The sequence below is a fragment of the Prionailurus viverrinus genome, chromosome B4, assembly GCF_022837055.1.
Source record: "Prionailurus viverrinus isolate Anna chromosome B4, UM_Priviv_1.0, whole genome shotgun sequence".
Classification (NCBI taxonomy): domain Eukaryota; kingdom Metazoa; phylum Chordata; class Mammalia; order Carnivora; family Felidae; genus Prionailurus; species Prionailurus viverrinus.
This window is the reverse complement of record NC_062567.1, coordinates 132258777-132276000: the sequence shown is the minus strand read 5'-3', so window position 1 is coordinate 132276000 and position 17224 is coordinate 132258777. Positions and strand designations below refer to the sequence as shown.

Sequence of the window (17224 nt, the reverse complement as noted above, 5' to 3'; positions counted from 1 at the left end):
GGGTTTCTATACAGCATTAATCTTTATCTTCTATTTTATATAGGAAATGACACGTATCTTAAAATGCTACTGATGTAAGGTAAACCATTATTTTATATACCACTAAGAGTAAAAGAGCTATTATTAAGCTATAACACAGCACTGATGGTAAAATGTCTCCCAATTTCAGAGCTGTTAAAATGTAAAAACAAAACAAAACAAAACAAAACTTATCTTTAAAAAAATGATATTTAGGAGCACCTGGGAGTTCCTAATGATATTAGGACTTCAGTCAGTTAGGCGTCCAACTTCAGCTCAGGTCATGATCTCAAAGCTGACAGCTCAGAGCCTGGAGCCTGCTTCAGATTCTATGTGTGTGTGTGTGTGTCTCTCTCTCTGCCCCTTCCCCATTCATGCTCTCTCTCTCTCTCGCTCTCTCTCTCTCTCTCTCAAAGGTAAAAAACATTAAAAAATAATTTTTAAAAAAAAAGAAAAATGCTATTTAACTGCTAAGCAAAAACAACAATTCTTGGCTTAAAGTGCATGTTCCTTATTGTGTTGAGAAAGAAAACACTCCAAACCTATTTTTCATCATAAACAAAATTAATTATGAACATCTGTCTTTAAAAAGATCCTAATTATTTACCGTGACCCATCAGGACTAGCATGATTTTTCCTGTTTAATCTCTAGACTCATCTTAGGCTATCACTTCTTGGCCTTTTGGCTAAGATCAAGTGTAAATTCATCTTAGGCCACATCACATTCCGCCCACCATCCATCCCATTGGCCTCCATCTGCTCCTAGAACACATCAGGCATCTCTCTTCCTCTAGCCTTTATTTGCTGTTCCCTCTGCCTGACATACTTTTCTGCCCACTCTTCATATCACTAGCTTACTTACTTACTTAATTTACTTATTTTCAGCCTCATTGAGGTATAATTGATCACTGGCTGTCTTTAAATCTTCAAGCATCAGCTCAAGTGTCAACCCTTCAGAGAGGCCCTGCCTACCACTCAACCTGTAGCTGGCCTTCCTCACTACTATCTCATCTCCTCTTTGTTTCCTTTATAGCAAAACTAGAATACTTTGCTTGTTCATTTGCTTGTTTATTACCTGCCTTCCCCAGGAGACCATGCAAAGGCAAGGAACTTGTCTGTTTACATACCATGATATTCCCAGTGCCTAACACAGTAACTAACACCTCATATTAGTGCTCAGTATATATTTGACTAAATGAATGGATCAACATTGCAACAGAAGAGACACAAACATTGACAATATATTCCTAGGGATCTGAATTAAGGGAGAATAAGTTGATTACCAGCCAAAATCAGGAAGGAATAGCATTAGACTCTGACAAATATGCCAGAACAGAGATAAAAGGATATATGTTGATCTTATCTTTATTTAAAATTTTGGTATTTTGTTCACTATGAATTAACTTTTTTTTTTTTTTTTGCATTAACTTTGATTTTTAAAAAAATATTGCAGGGGCACCTGGGTGGCTCAGTCAGTTGAGTATCTGACTTCAGCTCAGGTCATGATCTCATGGTTTGTGAGTTTGAGCCCCATATCAGGCTTGTTGCTCTCAGTGCAGAGCCCGCTTCGGATCCTCTCTCTCCCTCTCTCTCTGCCCCTCCTCTGCTCATGCTCTCTCTCTCAAAAAAAAAAAATAAATATACATTAAAAAAAAAAATATATATATATATATATATATACATACATACAGGGCACCTGGGTGGCTCAGTCAAGGTTAAGCATCCAACTTTGGCTCAGGTCATGATCTCGCCATTCGTGAGTTCTAGCCCCACTTTGGACTCTGTGCTGACAGCGAGGAGCCTGAAGCCTGCATTGAGTTCTGTGTCTCTCTCTGTGTCTGCCTCTCTCCCACTCAATGCTCTGTCTCTGTCTCTTCTCTCAAAAATGAATAAACATTAAAAAAATTTTAATTATATATATATATTTAAAAAAAATTTTTTTTAATGTTTATTTATTATTGAGACACAGAGAGAGACAGAGCATGAGCAGAGGAGGGGCAGAGAGAGAACAAGACACAGAATCCGAAGCAGGCTCCAGGCTCCGAGCTGTCAGCACAGAGCCTGATGCGGGGCTCAAACTCACAAACCGAGAGATCATGACCTGAGCCAAAGTCGGACACTCAACCGACTGAGCCACCCAGGCAACCCTATATATATATATATATATATTTTTTTTTTTTTAATATATAAATATATACAAAATTGAGCCTGGGTGGCTCAGTCGGTTGAGCATCCAACTCCTGATTTCAGCTCAGGTCATGATCCCAGGGTCATGGGATTAAGCCACACATTGGGCTCTGCACTGAGCACAGAGCCTGCTTAAGATTTTCTCTTTTTCTGCTCTCTCCCCTGCTCATGGGCTCACACTCTCTCAGATTTAAAACACACACACACACACACACACACACACACACACACACACACACATTGCATTAAAACACTATCCTGATTGCTGAGGTTTTTAGCACCCCCTTATTTTACACCTAAGGCAAATATCTCACTCATCTCACCCTAGTTCCAACCTTGCTGGCTGCTGTAGTAAAATAACACACTGATAATTCAAAGTTGCCAAGAGAAGAACAGTCTCCACATGAGTGGAGGCCAGGGCCCCTAAGTCAAGATTCCTCTCTCTCCCCCTAGGGAAGTGTTGTCTAATCTCTGTCCCTGCCACCATTTTGCTGCCTTGGTGCACTGTGAGGACACAGACCTTGTGTCCTGCTGAGCCTGGGATCAAATGTTCTAACCAGATGTCACCATGGACTTCAGGATGGCAGCAAAAAAATGAACACAGAAAAGAACCCAATCTGAGATTTTCTGATTCAGAGACACAGAACTTGCTCTTCGGAGTTCACAGGCCTTGCATGGACCTTTCTAGAGGCATCCCAGGGAAATAAGGAGGAGCAGTTTACCCTGGCTTTTTAATACCCGCCTTTTCTATCCCGAACTGTCCATTTTCCACTTCTGACCAGGGCCCCTCCTCTTTCCTGCAGAAGGAGTCCTACAGTCTAGTCAATCAATGATATCCCCACTATCAGATGAGGGCAAGTAGCTCTGCCAAGCACTGTGCTGAGCACTGCAGAGATACAGCCAGACTCAGGTCCTGCCCTAAAGAAGCTCCCAGTAGATCAACCACAATATAGTGAAGCCATGACACAGGGCACATTCTGCCTAAAGGAGCCAAGAAGACAAAGGAACCCTATAGGCCTTGAAGGATCAACAGACAAAGGAGAGGGGAAAGGCTTTAAAGGCAAAGGAGAAGTGCAGATGCACAGGCACAAAGACAGAATGTCCTAGCATATGCAGGGCCAGGGAGAAATTACATATGGCTGGAGCACTGGATTGTGGGGTGGAAGAGATAGGTTAATAAGGCTAAAGGGATAAGGAGGATCCAGAGAAAGAGGACTCTAGGTACCAAGCTAAGAAGCTTGAGTTTTATCACTAAAACACCTGAGATAGCTTACTTTCTGTTGCTGCATATATTCTCCATTATCAGCCAGCCGAGATGTTAAGGGGGAGGTGTGTATATAAATATTCACAACTGAAATAAAACCTACAGTTGAACCTTGAACAACGTGGGTCCACTTACATGCAGATTTTTTTCAATAAATACAGTGCAGTACTCCAAATATTTTCTCCTCCTTAGGAATTTTTTTTCCAAAGGAGATAGAAGCTTATTAAATATACCACAAGGGAGAGCAAAGGAGAGGCTGTCTGCCACCTCTTATGAATTTCTTAATAACATTTTCCTTTCTCTAGCTTATTTTATTTTAAGAATACAGAATATCATACATATACAAAATATGTGTTAATCGACTGGTTATGTTATTGGTAAGGGTTCTGGTCAACAGACTATTAATAGTTAAATTTGGGGGGGAGTCAAAAGTTCTATGTGAATTTTCAACTGCAGGGGAAATCAGGGCCCCTAGCCCCCATGTTGTTCAAGGGTCAACTGTACTTTGAGTACTCTAACAGCATATTGTTTGAGCCAGTAAGAAAACACCTTAGAAATCTTAGATAGGAGTGATACAAGGCCCAGGAGCCATACCAGTTCCCTTGTTATTGAACCTAGAGACCAGAAATCACAAGACAAGCACCTTTTTGAGCACCAAAGGCAGTGAGGTCTTTCCTGGTGGCCCCTCAACACCCTCCGTACTTTCCGCCAGTGAAGACTCATTCATGATTACAGACACAAAGAGATCATACTTCAGCAGCTGCCTCAGCCAACCTAGAAAACAAAAGGGTTGGGAGGTGAGGCAAGAGAAGTATAGGCACCAGAGTATGCCTAAGGTAGCCCCTCAGACATCCTCTAGAAATTTCATCATGTCACCACAGACATTCCTAAGTATTTTGTTATTTTTAATGCTATTATAAATGGGATTGTTTTAATTTATTTTTCAGATAATTCACTGTTAGTGTATAGAAAAACAACTGATTTTATATCCTGCAACTTTACTAAATTCGTTTGTTAGGTTTAACAGTTTTTTGGTGAAGTTTTTAGGGTTTTCTATACATAAGATGATAGCATTTGCAGAGACCATTTTACTTTTTCCTTCCTAATTTTAATGTCTTTTATTTCTTTTTCTTGCCTCATTGTTATGGCAAGGACCTCTAACATCATATTAAATAGAATCCCATGCTCTTGTATGCAACCTCTGGGACAACACTTATCACACTAATCTTTAATTCTCCACATCCTTCTTCCACACTAGACTATGAGCTCCCTCAGAATAGAGCTTGGGTTTGATCATCTTTATGACCCCAGAGCCTGACACAGGGCCTGGCCCAAAATGAACACTCACTATGTATGGCCAGACTGTTTATAACAGAGTTCTTGGCCCAAACTGTGAAAAGAAACTGTTGTCACCCATAGACAATGCTTTTCCCTGTAGCTCCTGCTTTGGAATAGGCCCTCACCCAGTTACCAATCATAGTACCTCTGTTCAAAATGTGAAAGCTCCTGGGGCACCTGGGTGGCTCAGTCAGTTAGGCATCTAACTCTTGATCTCAGCTCAGGTCTTGATCTCAGGTCGTGAGTTTAAGCCCCATGTTGGGCTCCATGCTGGGTGTGGAGCTTACTTTAAAAAAATGTGAGGGGCACCTGGGTGGCTTGGTTGATTAAGCATCCGAATCTTGATTTCAGCTCAGGTCATAATTTCACAGTGTATAGGTTCGAGCCCCACATTGGGCTCTGTGCTGACAGCGCAGAGCCTATTTGGTATTCTCTCTCTCCCTCTCTCCCTACCCCTGCCCTGACTGTTCTCTCAGTCTCTCTCTCTCTCAAAATAAATGAAATACATTTTTTCAAAAATGTTAGTCAGAAGCATTTCAAGGGTCTTGTGTACCTACATAAGGAAACAGCAGAAGAAGAGGCTGAAAGGGTACACAGGGGCTCCTAAGGAGCCTCAAATAACAAGTAGGAAACCTGCACATCACCTGGAGGCCAGAGGGAGCCATAGATGATTTTTCAAATAGGAAACAGGAAACGCAAGCTATGCAGTGTGAAGATTAACTTGGCAGCAAAAACAGGATACACCAGAGCAGGCAGTAAAAACCAGAGGCAGAAAAATTGTTGTCCCACTTTCTTCTCCTTGCAAAAGCAAGGTTCTTTTTTTATTTTTAATTTTTTAAAAGAGAGAGTACACACAAGTGGGGGAGGGGCAGAGAGAAATGGAGACAGAGAATCCCAAGCAGGCTCCATGTTGTCAGTGAAGAGTCACTGAAGACTCAGCACTCGTACCCATGAACCATGAGATCATGACCTTAGCTGAAATCAAGAGTCGAATGCTTAACATCCTGAGTCACCCAGGTGCCCCCAAAGGCAAGGGTCTTAGATAGGCATCTATCATAGTCTGTGCATCTTTTCTTTTTCAAGATTTTTTTTGAGAGAGAGAGAGAGAGAGAGAGAGAGAGAGAAAATGCGTGCGTGCACACGAGTGAGGGGTAAAGGGACAGAGGGAGAGAGAGAGAAAATCTTGAGCAGTCTCCATACTCAGCACGGAGCCCAATACAGGGCTCAATCCCACTGAGACCCTGAGATTATGACCTGAGCCAAAATCAAGAGCTGGACCCTCAACCGACTGAGTCACCCAGGCACCCCCAGCCTTTCCGTCTTCTCTCCTAAACCCATGGCTTCTACCCTTTTCAAACTTCCCTACCACTAGAGAGCTTTTCAAAGCTTTTCAAAGAGGCAAACTTCCCTACCACTAGAGAGCCAATATCTCAGGTCCCCAAGCAAAACATCAAAAGCATTCTCTCTTTTCTCTCCAGTCCTATATCTTACCCAAACAGTTGATCTGTAGCTCCTTTGTCTGGGCGCCATCCAGGGTGGAAAGGAAGAGAGGACACAGCTTCTCCCGGAAATGGCCTGAAAGCATCTCAGCAGCCACTGGTGAAGAGTACAGCTTCCCATAGAGGTAACAGACAGAAGCTCGCACCCCCTCATTGGGGTATATTAAACCCCTCAACAGATGTTCCATCAGATTACCTGTCCAGAAAACAACCAAGGGGCCAGGGAAACCTCACAATGTCAGCTGCTATATGAAACTCCAAACTATTGTGCCCCGTAGGGTAGTAATAGTGGTAATCCTTTATAATCTCCATAACAAACAATTTCTGGACCCTTAATCAAAAGAGAAAACCAAGGTTTAGAGAAGTGATTAACCCTGGAGTAAATCCTCTATGAGATATTTATTTGCATTTTATTGATAGAAAAAAGCACTCTGTATTCCAGAATTAATTCCTCCTTCCATCCAAAGGAAGGTCCATAAGTAGATACTTAATTTGTGTTAACATAACTTAATTAAGTAGATACTTAATTTGTGAAATAACTCAAGACCAGGGTCAAGAATTTTTTCAACTTGGCCAACATAGAGTACATTTTGCAGATGGGAAACTGAACGCCTAGAATAGGAAAGTAACAACTTCCCAGGTGTGTATAGTGAGTGGACCACCCAGATGGTGATATAAAGTGTGATCAAAGCTGGTAAAAGGGTAGTAGCATCTCTTCCCCAGAGGTTACTCACTGTGCTCCATTACAAGCTTGTCTGCCAGGGGAGGGATAGCATCCACCAACTTGCCGAGAAGGGTCAGGGTAGCCAGGCTGCCTCGCATGGAGGGCATGTTACACAGCTATAGAAAATGAACACGCTCCACTGTATGAATTAGGATCAGGACAGATCTCCCAACAAAATTTATCTTGCCCTATTTACACAAAGCCTGTATTGTATGTGTCTCTCACCACAACCAGTAATCAGCTTCTTTAACTAAGTATCTATCTCCCCTATTGGACTGGGAAGACCTTGAGGAAAGGGACTGAGTCAGATTCCTCTCAGAGTACTCAGTACCTAGCTCAGTACATGACTGTTAAACTGGATTAACATTAGCATATTTTGTCTTCTATAGAGCCAGAAACTGGGAGAGTGAAAGTTGGGAACATCATAAAGACAGAATTCTGGCTTAGTACAAAAAAAAAAAAAAAACAACTATTAGTATTATTATCATTACCATGGCCATTACTGAGCCTTCTATTCATCAGACCCTATGCTTGATGGGTTTCAAGTAGAATCAACAGTATATATTTCACCATTTCTACTGACCAGCTATAGCACTTTAAGTAAGACTCTTAACTCCTCTGGTAGGAAATAATAATAGTATCAATTTCATAGGGTTGTTAGGAGGACTCAATGAGATACTGCACATAAACCACCTAACACAGTGCCCAGCATATAGAAAGTGCTCAAAAGGGTTAAGTGGAATCATCTTAATAAGTATTGACATATATGATGATAAATTCAATCTGATATATTAATCATATGCAGAGTAATTATAATGATATGACAATTCAGTATAATTCATAATTAAATGTTCTTGGTGTTAAGATGAACATTTGTCTTCCTTTTTTTTTTTAATGTTTATTTATTCATTTATTTAGAGACAGACACAGAGACAGAGAGCACTAGCAGGAGAGGGGCAGAGAGAGAGGGAGACAGATTCCCAAGCAGGCTCCACGCTGTCAGCACAGAGCCTGATGGGGGGCTCAACCTGAGATCATGACCTGAGCTGAAATCAAGAGTCTCTTGATTAACTGAATCAAGTTAATCAAGTAACTTGATTAACTGACTGAGCCACCCAGGTGCTCCCATTTGTCTTCCTTTTGCAAAAAAATAAAATAAAAAGTGATTCTGATATTATTCCTAAGTCTTAAACACAATGCAAAAGCTGCTTATTGAATGGTATCTGTGACTATCTGTGAAGAAGGCAGGTTAAATATATCCACTCAGTGCTTGCCTTAGATGCTGACAAAAACAAATGACTTCAGTATAAAATATTGTATACAATTCAAACCAAAGAAAAACACTAAGCCAAGACATAGTAAATATATTTCCTTGCTAAGTTGGTCAAGGAAGTCTGTATTGTACTTAGGGGGATATAGAGAATAGCCATGGGATGATTATGTCAGAAAGATGAGACTTCACCACACAGAGGGAGGGGAAAGGGGAAGGAGGGAAGATACAAACAGTATTGGGGCAGGATCAGAAGACCCAGGCAGGCCCTAGCTCTGGCTCTGGCTCTGCCACTGACTCAGTGACCTCAGGCAGGTGTCTGTCCCTCTCTGTATTTCAATCTCCCCGCCAATCCAGAAAGGCGTGGGCCCAGCTCTGATATCTGAGGATTCTGAGGGGTACTCAAGAACCCACAGCTATTTACTGACCTCTTTGTGGCACTCATCCAGCAGGCAATGAACGGTCTGCTCTAACTTCAGCTGAGTTGTAAGCTGGATAAGGACTGAGCAGACACAGTAGTGTTACTAACCACAAGACAACCTCTGGCCCACACCTCACCTTTCATAGCCCTTCTACTCAAAGTCATTTGCTTGTGTTACCAGTATAGTCTTTTCTATCTCCCCAATTAAACTAAGTGTACATATCCAAATCAAAGGATTTCTGGCTTCTTCGTTGTTTTATATCAGTAGTTCACAATCTGGCTGCACATCAGAATCACCCAGGAAGTTAAAAAAAAAAAAATACTAATGCCCAACTCCCACTCTAGATCAATTAAATCATAATCTCTAAAGAAAGAGCTTAAGCATCTGGATGTTTTTTAAGTTACCCATGTAAGTCTATTGTGAAGCTAAGGTTGAAAACTATTATTTTATATTATCTCTACTTTATTCCTGCCTCACAATTGCTCCTTCATATACTAGAAAATAGAATTATGGGTGAGTTCCTGTGCCAATAATTGCCTTAATTGCCTCTATTACCTCTCAACCCCAAACTCATCCTTGTATACAATCGTTTGTGATGCTTCTGCTGGTATGTTTGAGGAGCAGTGAAAAAGAGACTGGCTCTGCACGTCTGGGAAAAGCTACAAAACTATACTCAGCTGCTGCTGCTGCAGGAAGACTCTGGCACTTCCAAGGTAAAGAAGCATTCTGGGATAACAGTCACAGAAACAGGAAGAAGGCAGGCAACAAAGAGGAAACAGCGACGAAGGAGCAAGTCCTTCTTCCCTCTCTGGCTCTGCAGTCTCTATCTAGTGCCTACCACCTCAGTTAAGTTCTTGGGGTCTGATGAAGGTTTACAAGTTATGCTAGCACCAACCAGCAATGGACCGCCTTAGGATTATAGCCCCACTCAAGAGTGGCATAATGGTGACGGGAAATCTCCCCATTCCTGCCAGTGGTCAGAACTTCAAGTGGTACATTTGTTTTTCCACATTCTAGACTGAGAGATGGTCAGAGGTATACACAAATCATGCTAACTTATGATCTGTCACAGCTGCTAAGCCTGTGGTTGGATGGTCATGGACCCAGCAGCAGCCAAGCAGCATCCTCTCCTTAGAGAAAACTTATGTTTTTTTGTTTTTTTTTTTTAATTTTTTTTTTTTCAACGTTTATTTATTTTTGGGACAGAGAGAGACAGAGCATGAACGGGGGAGGGGCAGAGAGAGAGGGAGACACAGAATCGGAAACAGGCTCCAGGCTCTGAGCCATCAGCCCAGAGCCCGATGCGGGGCTCGAACTCACGGACTGCGAGATCGTGACCTGGCTGAAGTCGGACGCTTAACCGACTGCGCCACCCAGGCGCCCCAGAAAACTTATGTTTTAATAATTCCAACCTCATTTTGTTTCCTCAGCCCTGAGGGTGGAAGCTGCTTTCTGAAATTCCTACGTCTGTGAAAACCCGGTGTTTTCTTTTGCCTTCAGTTAAATAGTCAATAATTCTTCATATTAAAGTTTTTTCCTGTTCAAATAACTTACGTGGTTTCTGTTGCCTGACTACACCCTCACTGATACAATTCTTACTCTTTCTGCAAGAGTCCTCCTATCCCAGTGCTCTTGTGTTCTTTCTCCTTGAGCCTTTTAAAGTTTATTTATTTTTAAAAAAAAAAAATTTTTTTTCAACGTTTATTTATTTTTGGGACAGAGAGAGACAGACCATGAACGGGGGAGGGGCAGAGAGAGAGGGAGACACAGAATCGGAAACAGGCTCCAGGCTCTGAGCCATCAGCCCAGAGCCTGACGCGGGGCTCAAACTCACGGACCGCGAGATCATGACCTGGCTGAAGTCGGACGCTTAACCGACTGCGCCACCCAGGCGCCCCTAAAGTTTATTTATTTTAGTAATCTCTACACCCAACACAGGGCTCAAACTCACCACCCCGAGATCAAGAGTCACATGCTCTTCTGGGCCAGCCAGGTGCCCCACTCCTTCAGTGCTTTATAGGTAAACAGACACACTTCCGCAGCCTTAACAATCACCTGTGTGCAGACAACTTCCAACTAACCAATGTGAAAGTAATGAAAACAGTTTGTGCTGCCTTTGTAACAGTACTTATCAGCTCTCATTATTTACTATCCAATCCCTCCTCCAGATTGTAAACTCTTAAAGGGCAGGAACCATGTCTTATCCATCTACGTATCCCCAATGTCTGATACAGTACTTGGCACAGAGGAGGTGCCTGAGAAAAAAAACGCAGAATCAATGACTGACAACTAATTGAGTTTTCTTGATCTGTCTCTAAAATGAAACATTTATTTCATCAAGGTCTCAAATAACCAGAGTTGCAATATACCCAGCTAATATACCCAGCTTCAAATGCTAGGTACACATAGTTTCACCTTACCTTCAATACAGAGGTCTATTACACTTCCATCTTCCACATTACATAACAGCCCTTGGAGTAGAGGGAGGAGAGAAGGGAATGGTTAGTTAAAAGAGAAACTCACAAAGGCACATTGAAAATTCTAGACTAAAAGTAGCTTTAAGCAATGTCCCAGATAAATGCTATCCTCAACACCAAGTGTGGCACAGCATAAAAACTGAGTGCTTTGGAGTCTGTAACGGACCTCGGGTAAAATTCCTGTCCTGCCAGTTGTTTTGCTAGGACTTCCCTTAGCCTTGGGGATCATCCTTTCTCCCTTAAAGGACTGACTTGGCAGTTAAAAGCCTGAAAAGCCACTAGCAGAGAAAAAATATCCAATATGAGTTAGCTCCCCTCCTCCCTGAAAAGGGCTCTTTCCATAGGACATCACAACTATATTAAAAGAAGGGACCTTTTAATTCATCTCAGGCACAGGAGAGGGAAAGTATTTCAATCATGGTCACACCCAGGTCAACAGACTCTAGTCTGGCTCTGATCCTCTTCAAAGACCAGAGTGGACTCTGAAAGATCACACATTTCCCATATTCATATTCACACTTTTACAAAACTTTTGACTGTAGTAAAGCTAGTTACCATACGATGCATCATGTGTTTTAGAAAAGGGACCATTTCTTCATCATTACGACAAAACAATTTGCTAATAAGTTAAACTGTCACATCGTAAAAAGTCTAAATTATCTTTCCAAGACCATTTCTCCAAGACCCCAAAGTAAATATACATGCTATACATGCAAAATGCATACCAAATTTCCCTTTTAATCTCACCGAAAAGCATGCTTATGAAGTGGATACAGATTTTCTGATCCTGAGCCACAAGCTGCATGACCAGGGAGGCATGTCTCAAGAGAGCATCTCGGAAACAGGAGAGCACATGCTTCTTGCGCACCAACTTGGGGCAGATGAAGAAAATATTCAATAGCAACCAAGTCTCAGCCATTCTGAACCCAAACAACTGTAATTTCTAAATACAATTACAAGATGATACTGGAAGGTTCATCTAAACTATGGTAAGGTCATAATCCCTGAAAGTAGGAACATTTACACACAGGAATCTATGTGTTTATACAGAGGATTATACATTAGCTAAGGTTCCTACTACCCTATATTTACAGAGCACTTTAGTGTTCACAAATCACTCTTTTGTCTAACAACTTAGTGAAGCAAGTAAAAATTATTGTCACCATTTTACAGATGAGAAGATTGAGGCCCAAAGACATTCCCAAGGACTCAAATCTATCTCCAAACAGGTCTTGTCTAAGGTCAGCGTCCTTTCTACTTAACAGTTCAGGAGAGTGATGCTGGAGACCCTTCGTGAGCCTCAAAGAGGCTGGTAGAGAAATGCATCCTTCCATTCAACTCGGACATAAATCTTCACACTCAATTCATCTCCCTGTACAGGGAACTGGGTAGTAGCTGTGCAAAGTGCTCAAGACAGTAGCAAAAGTTAGGTTAAAAAGGGGAGCATACACCGAGGATAGAGCAGGAACTTGGGTACAACTGACTATATTACACTTTTTCAATTGATGAGAGATGAAGCTAAAAAAAAAAGTGCATTCAATAAAAAGTGAAGTTGCATCTCTTATTGTCTCTAACCTGTTATTGCAAATCTCATGTTTTCCTTCAATTCCTCCTACATAATACATTAAGCTAGTAATCTAAATGAGTTACTCAAAAAATCTCAATGACTTTCTTTCACCTGTCGGATTAAATCCAAGCTCTTCAGCCTGGATTCAAACTCTTGGAACTTATCTTAACCTGGCTTTTCAATCTCACCTCCCTCAATTTCCTTTCAAACACTCTGATTACCTCCCCAAACTCATCCTTGCTAATGGGATAAGCCCTGCTGGTATAAGCACCCTCCCCCCAACTTCTCCTCTGGTCCAAAGCTCACCCATCTTCTCAAGCTTAATTCAAATGCATCCTCTTCTCAAAACCTTTTCCCAATTTCCCTCCTTATCCCAACAGCACTTGACCACAAATATGTCTGTCTACTAAATTCCCAGTTTTTAGCATTCTCGTTTTCTCCCCTACTGTCGTATTTATCTCTGTATCTCTGACTCACTGTCCAAGAATGGCAGCCTCAGAACTTCTGGCCTCAATGATAGCTCAAATGTTATCAGCTAGCCCAGAGGTTCTCAGAGTGTAGCCTGGGAACCCCTGAGGGTACCCAAAACTTTGAAAGGGTTCAAAGATCAAAATTATTTTGATACTAAAATGTAATTTGTCTCTTTCACTCTTACTTTCACAAGTATACAGTGGAGTTTTTCAAAGATTACATGACAGGTAATATACAACCGATTAAATGCTAAAATACTTGAGAATCCAGCTGACTTCTATTAAGCTAGACATTAAAGAGACTTGTTTAATAGATGTAAATAAAAATGTAAAACAAAGCTATTCCTTTCATTATCTTTTTTTCTTTTAGAAAATATCATTTTTATTTGAATTACTTATGCCACAGAACTGCATGCTTAAAATGGTAGGCTTTATATCATGTATATTTTACAGCAATAAAACCAATTATGCTAATACGTAATGATTTACTACCATTTTTTAATTAATATTTAAGAATTGGTTTCTTTTTCTAACACAGTAAATATCAGTGGATATAACCCATATAAAAGCTTTTTGGGGTCCTCAACACTTTTTTAAAGTATAAAGGCATCCTGAGATTTAAAATTTTGAGAACCATTGATCCAGCCCCTCCTCCCAAGGCATGAATTCCCCTCCCATGAATGTGAGATAAAAGTGATCTCCCAAATTTTTCTTGGATGGCTCCATGGACCAAAAACTCACTACAAAGGTGCGTAGGCATTGAGGGAACTGGCAGCCCATTTTTCAGCCAGCTCTGCTATTAGAAAGGTTCCCCTTCACCCCACCCTGCCTGGCTGTAACTTCTTCCCGTCTCGCTGCCATCACAGAGACCTAGGCAGCCCCCTCCTCCACACTGACGCCCCAAGAAATCCGAAGGGAATGAGGAGCCCCTACTACGGGTGTACCTGGCCCGTGGGCCGAGCCAAGGCTAAGATCCTGGAGGAATGGCGGGGGCAACAAGCGGCAGGGCAGCTGCTGAGACGGGAAGGGGAGGTGGGCCTGCGTGCCAGCGAGTCCTGGAGGGGAGGGGGCTCAGTGGGGACAGGGATAGGCCCAGCTGAGGCGCATGGCCAGGCGCAGGAGCTGGTTTGGAAAGGGGATAGTCCGCTCGGAGCAGGGCAGCCGGCGGGGTAAACTGAGGCTGAGGTAGTATAGCAAAGAAAGCCGCCCTGGCCTGGCGAGGGCGCAGAACTGGTTAGGGGGTAGGTTTAACGAAGCGGGTGGGCCCGGTTTCGTTCCGGGGAAGGTGCGTCAGGTTCAAGGGAGTTGGCCTGGCGAGGGGCGGCCCAGCTTGGTGAGGGAAATGCCGGGGGCCCAGTTCGCACCGATACGCAGGGCTCCGGCAGCAGCTCCAGCACGCACGCCAGGCAGAGCCGCGGGGGCACGGGCAGCAGCCAGCACGGGTCATGCCGGGAATGGGCCCTCTCGTAGAGCAGCGCCGTCTCCTCGTCCCTCCCGGGCCCCCGCGGGCCCGCCGCCGCCTCCCTCACAGCCATCTCTCGGCTTGGACTTCACCGCAGCAGCACGGGGTCCCGCGCAGCTTGTGCGCAAGCGCACTTGAAAGAGACCCCGCCCCGGACGCCAGAGGGCGAAGTGGGGGCTAATGCAGCTGCGCAAGCCCAGGGCGACGCCAAGGCGCGATCTCCGTCGAGCGACGGGCGCTGAGGGCATGTGGGGGACACGAGGACGGTCGGTATCTGCCAGAGACCAAAGCGACTTGCTGCTTGAGTCCGTAGGAATGCGTCTTGACCACTCTGTGGATTGAAAAGCATTTATAAAGAAGCTGTCATTAGCCTTGAGGAAGGAAAGGAAATCATCTCTTCCTACTAGTAAAAAAGGAAATAAGAGAGAGGGGGAAACGCCTGGGGGTGGCTCACTCGGTTAAATGATAGACTTTGGTTCAGGTCATGATCTCGCGGCTGGTGAGTTCGAGCCCGGCTTCGGTCTCTGTGCTGACAGCTCAGAGCCTGGAGCCTGCTTGGGATCCTGTGGCTCCCTCCTTCTCTGCCCCACCCCTGCTCGTGCTCGCTCTCTCTCTCGCTTTCTCTCAAAAATAAATGAACTTAAAAAAAATTTAAATAGGGGCCCTTGACTGGCTCAGTCGGTGGAGCATGCTACTCTTGATATAAGGGTTGTGAGTTCGAGGCCCACCTTGGGTGTAGAGATTACTTAAAAATAAAATCTATTTTTTAAAAAATTAAATGATCTCAGGGGTCTAAAAGCTGTTAGTATTATTTTAAATTTATGTGACCCTTTTCTCTCGAAGAGCCTACACAGGAGCGCCTGGGTGGCTGAGTCGGTTAAGCGTCTGACTTGGTCTCAGGTCGTGATCTCCTGGTTCGTGGGTTCCAGCCCCGCATCTGGCTCTGTGCTGACATCTCGGAGCCTGAAGCCTGCTTCAGATTCTGTGTCTTCCTCTCTCTCTCTCTCTGCTCCTCCCCCGCTCGTGCTCTGTCTCTCTCAAAAAAAAAAAAAAAAAACATTTAAAAAAATATATCCTCCCACAGACATCTGCACAGCACTTGGGACTTTGTGAGCGTGCAAAAAATCCTGCAGAAGAAATTGCTTATCGTTATATTTACTAACAATAATAATCTATCAATCTACAAGGATTTATTTAGCACCAGAGTGTCCAGCAACTGGCTAATGGTGAAGGAGGTAAGTTCAGGAGGTGTCCTCTACATTCGGAAGCAGTGTGACTGAGTACAAAAAATTACTTCCATGTCAAAATAGTTTAGAAAATAGTGGCTTATTATTCGATGTAGTATCGCGAAGTAATGTTTGAGAAAAGTATGTGTTAACATGGAAAAGTTCTCATTAAAATACTATGTACAAAAGATGCAGAATTATATATACGAGTAGGTAAAATAAATAAGCAAAAACCACTTATTTGACACATCTTAAATTATAGCAGTAATACACATTCAGTGAAGACAAAGGAAAGATAATACTTTGGTATATTTTCTTTTTTTTAATTTTTTTTAACGTTTATTTATTTTTGAGACAGAGAGAGACAGAGCATGAATGGGGGAGGGTCAGAGAGAGGGAGACACAGAATCTGAAACAGGCTCCAGGCTCTGAGCTGTCAGCACAGAGCCCGACGCGGGGCTCGAACCCACGGACGTGAGATCATGACCCGAGCCGAAGTCGGACGCTTAACCGACCCAGCCACCCAGGCGCCCCTGGTATATTTTCTTTTAGTCTATACATATTTACAACAGTAACATGCAAAAGTTTGTAAACTGCTTCTCCCAGAGAAAAATGTTACTCATCGTCCATGTCATTAAATATAACCCTGTATATTTTTTAAATGTTGACAAAATAATGTATTGTTTTTGGCAAAGTTTTGAGCCAGAATCCATGCTAGAAGCTAGAGGATTCAAAAGTGAGCAAAGACCTTCTTGTCCTCAAGTTCAGTCAGGGAGACGGATGAGCAAATTATTACAACAGAGTATATACGTATTAATTATCTATTGCTGCATAACAACTTACCCCGTGTGATGGTTTGAAACGGTGACCTTCAAAAATATATCTCCATGTCTGCTATGGACTGAATTGTGTCCCCCAAATTCAAACGTTGAAGCCCTAACTCCTAATGTGACTATTTGGAGATAGGGCCTTTAAGAGGTAATTAAGGTTAAAAGAGGTCATGGGTTGGGGGCGGGGGGGGAGGGTTCTAATCCCATAGGATTGGTGACCTTACAAGAAGAGGGAGAGGGGAGTCTGGCTGGCTCAGTCAGTAGTAGAGCATGAGACTCTTGATCTCGGGGTTGTGAGTTCAAGCCCCACATTGGGTGTAGAGATTACTTAAAAATAAAAAAAAATCTTAAAATTAAAGAAAGAAGGGGGCGCCTGGGTGGCGCAGTCGGTTAAGCGTCTGACTTCAGCCAGGTCATGATCTCGCAGTCCGTGAGTTCGAGCCCCGCGTCAGGCTCAGGGCTGATGGCTC

General features: G+C 42.9%; 1 protein-coding gene across 1 annotated transcript in view; it reads right to left on the bottom strand.

The window, feature by feature from the left end:
* MEI1 (meiotic double-stranded break formation protein 1) overlaps window positions 1-14784 on the bottom strand; it is a 79666-nt gene extending 64882 nt beyond the window's left edge. The window contains exons 1-7 of the mRNA XM_047866110.1: window positions 14601-14784; window positions 11947-12070; window positions 11143-11193; window positions 8729-8802; window positions 7041-7146; window positions 6299-6502; window positions 4113-4243 (exon numbers count right to left, since the gene is read on the bottom strand). Of these exons, the coding sequence (XP_047722066.1) occupies window positions 4113-4243; window positions 6299-6502; window positions 7041-7146; window positions 8729-8802; window positions 11143-11193; window positions 11947-12070; window positions 14601-14771 (861 nt within the window). The 5' untranslated portion in view covers window positions 14772-14784. The remainder of the gene's footprint in view (window positions 1-4112; window positions 4244-6298; window positions 6503-7040; window positions 7147-8728; window positions 8803-11142; window positions 11194-11946; window positions 12071-14600) is intronic.
* Window positions 14785-17224: the final 2440 nt, after the last annotated feature.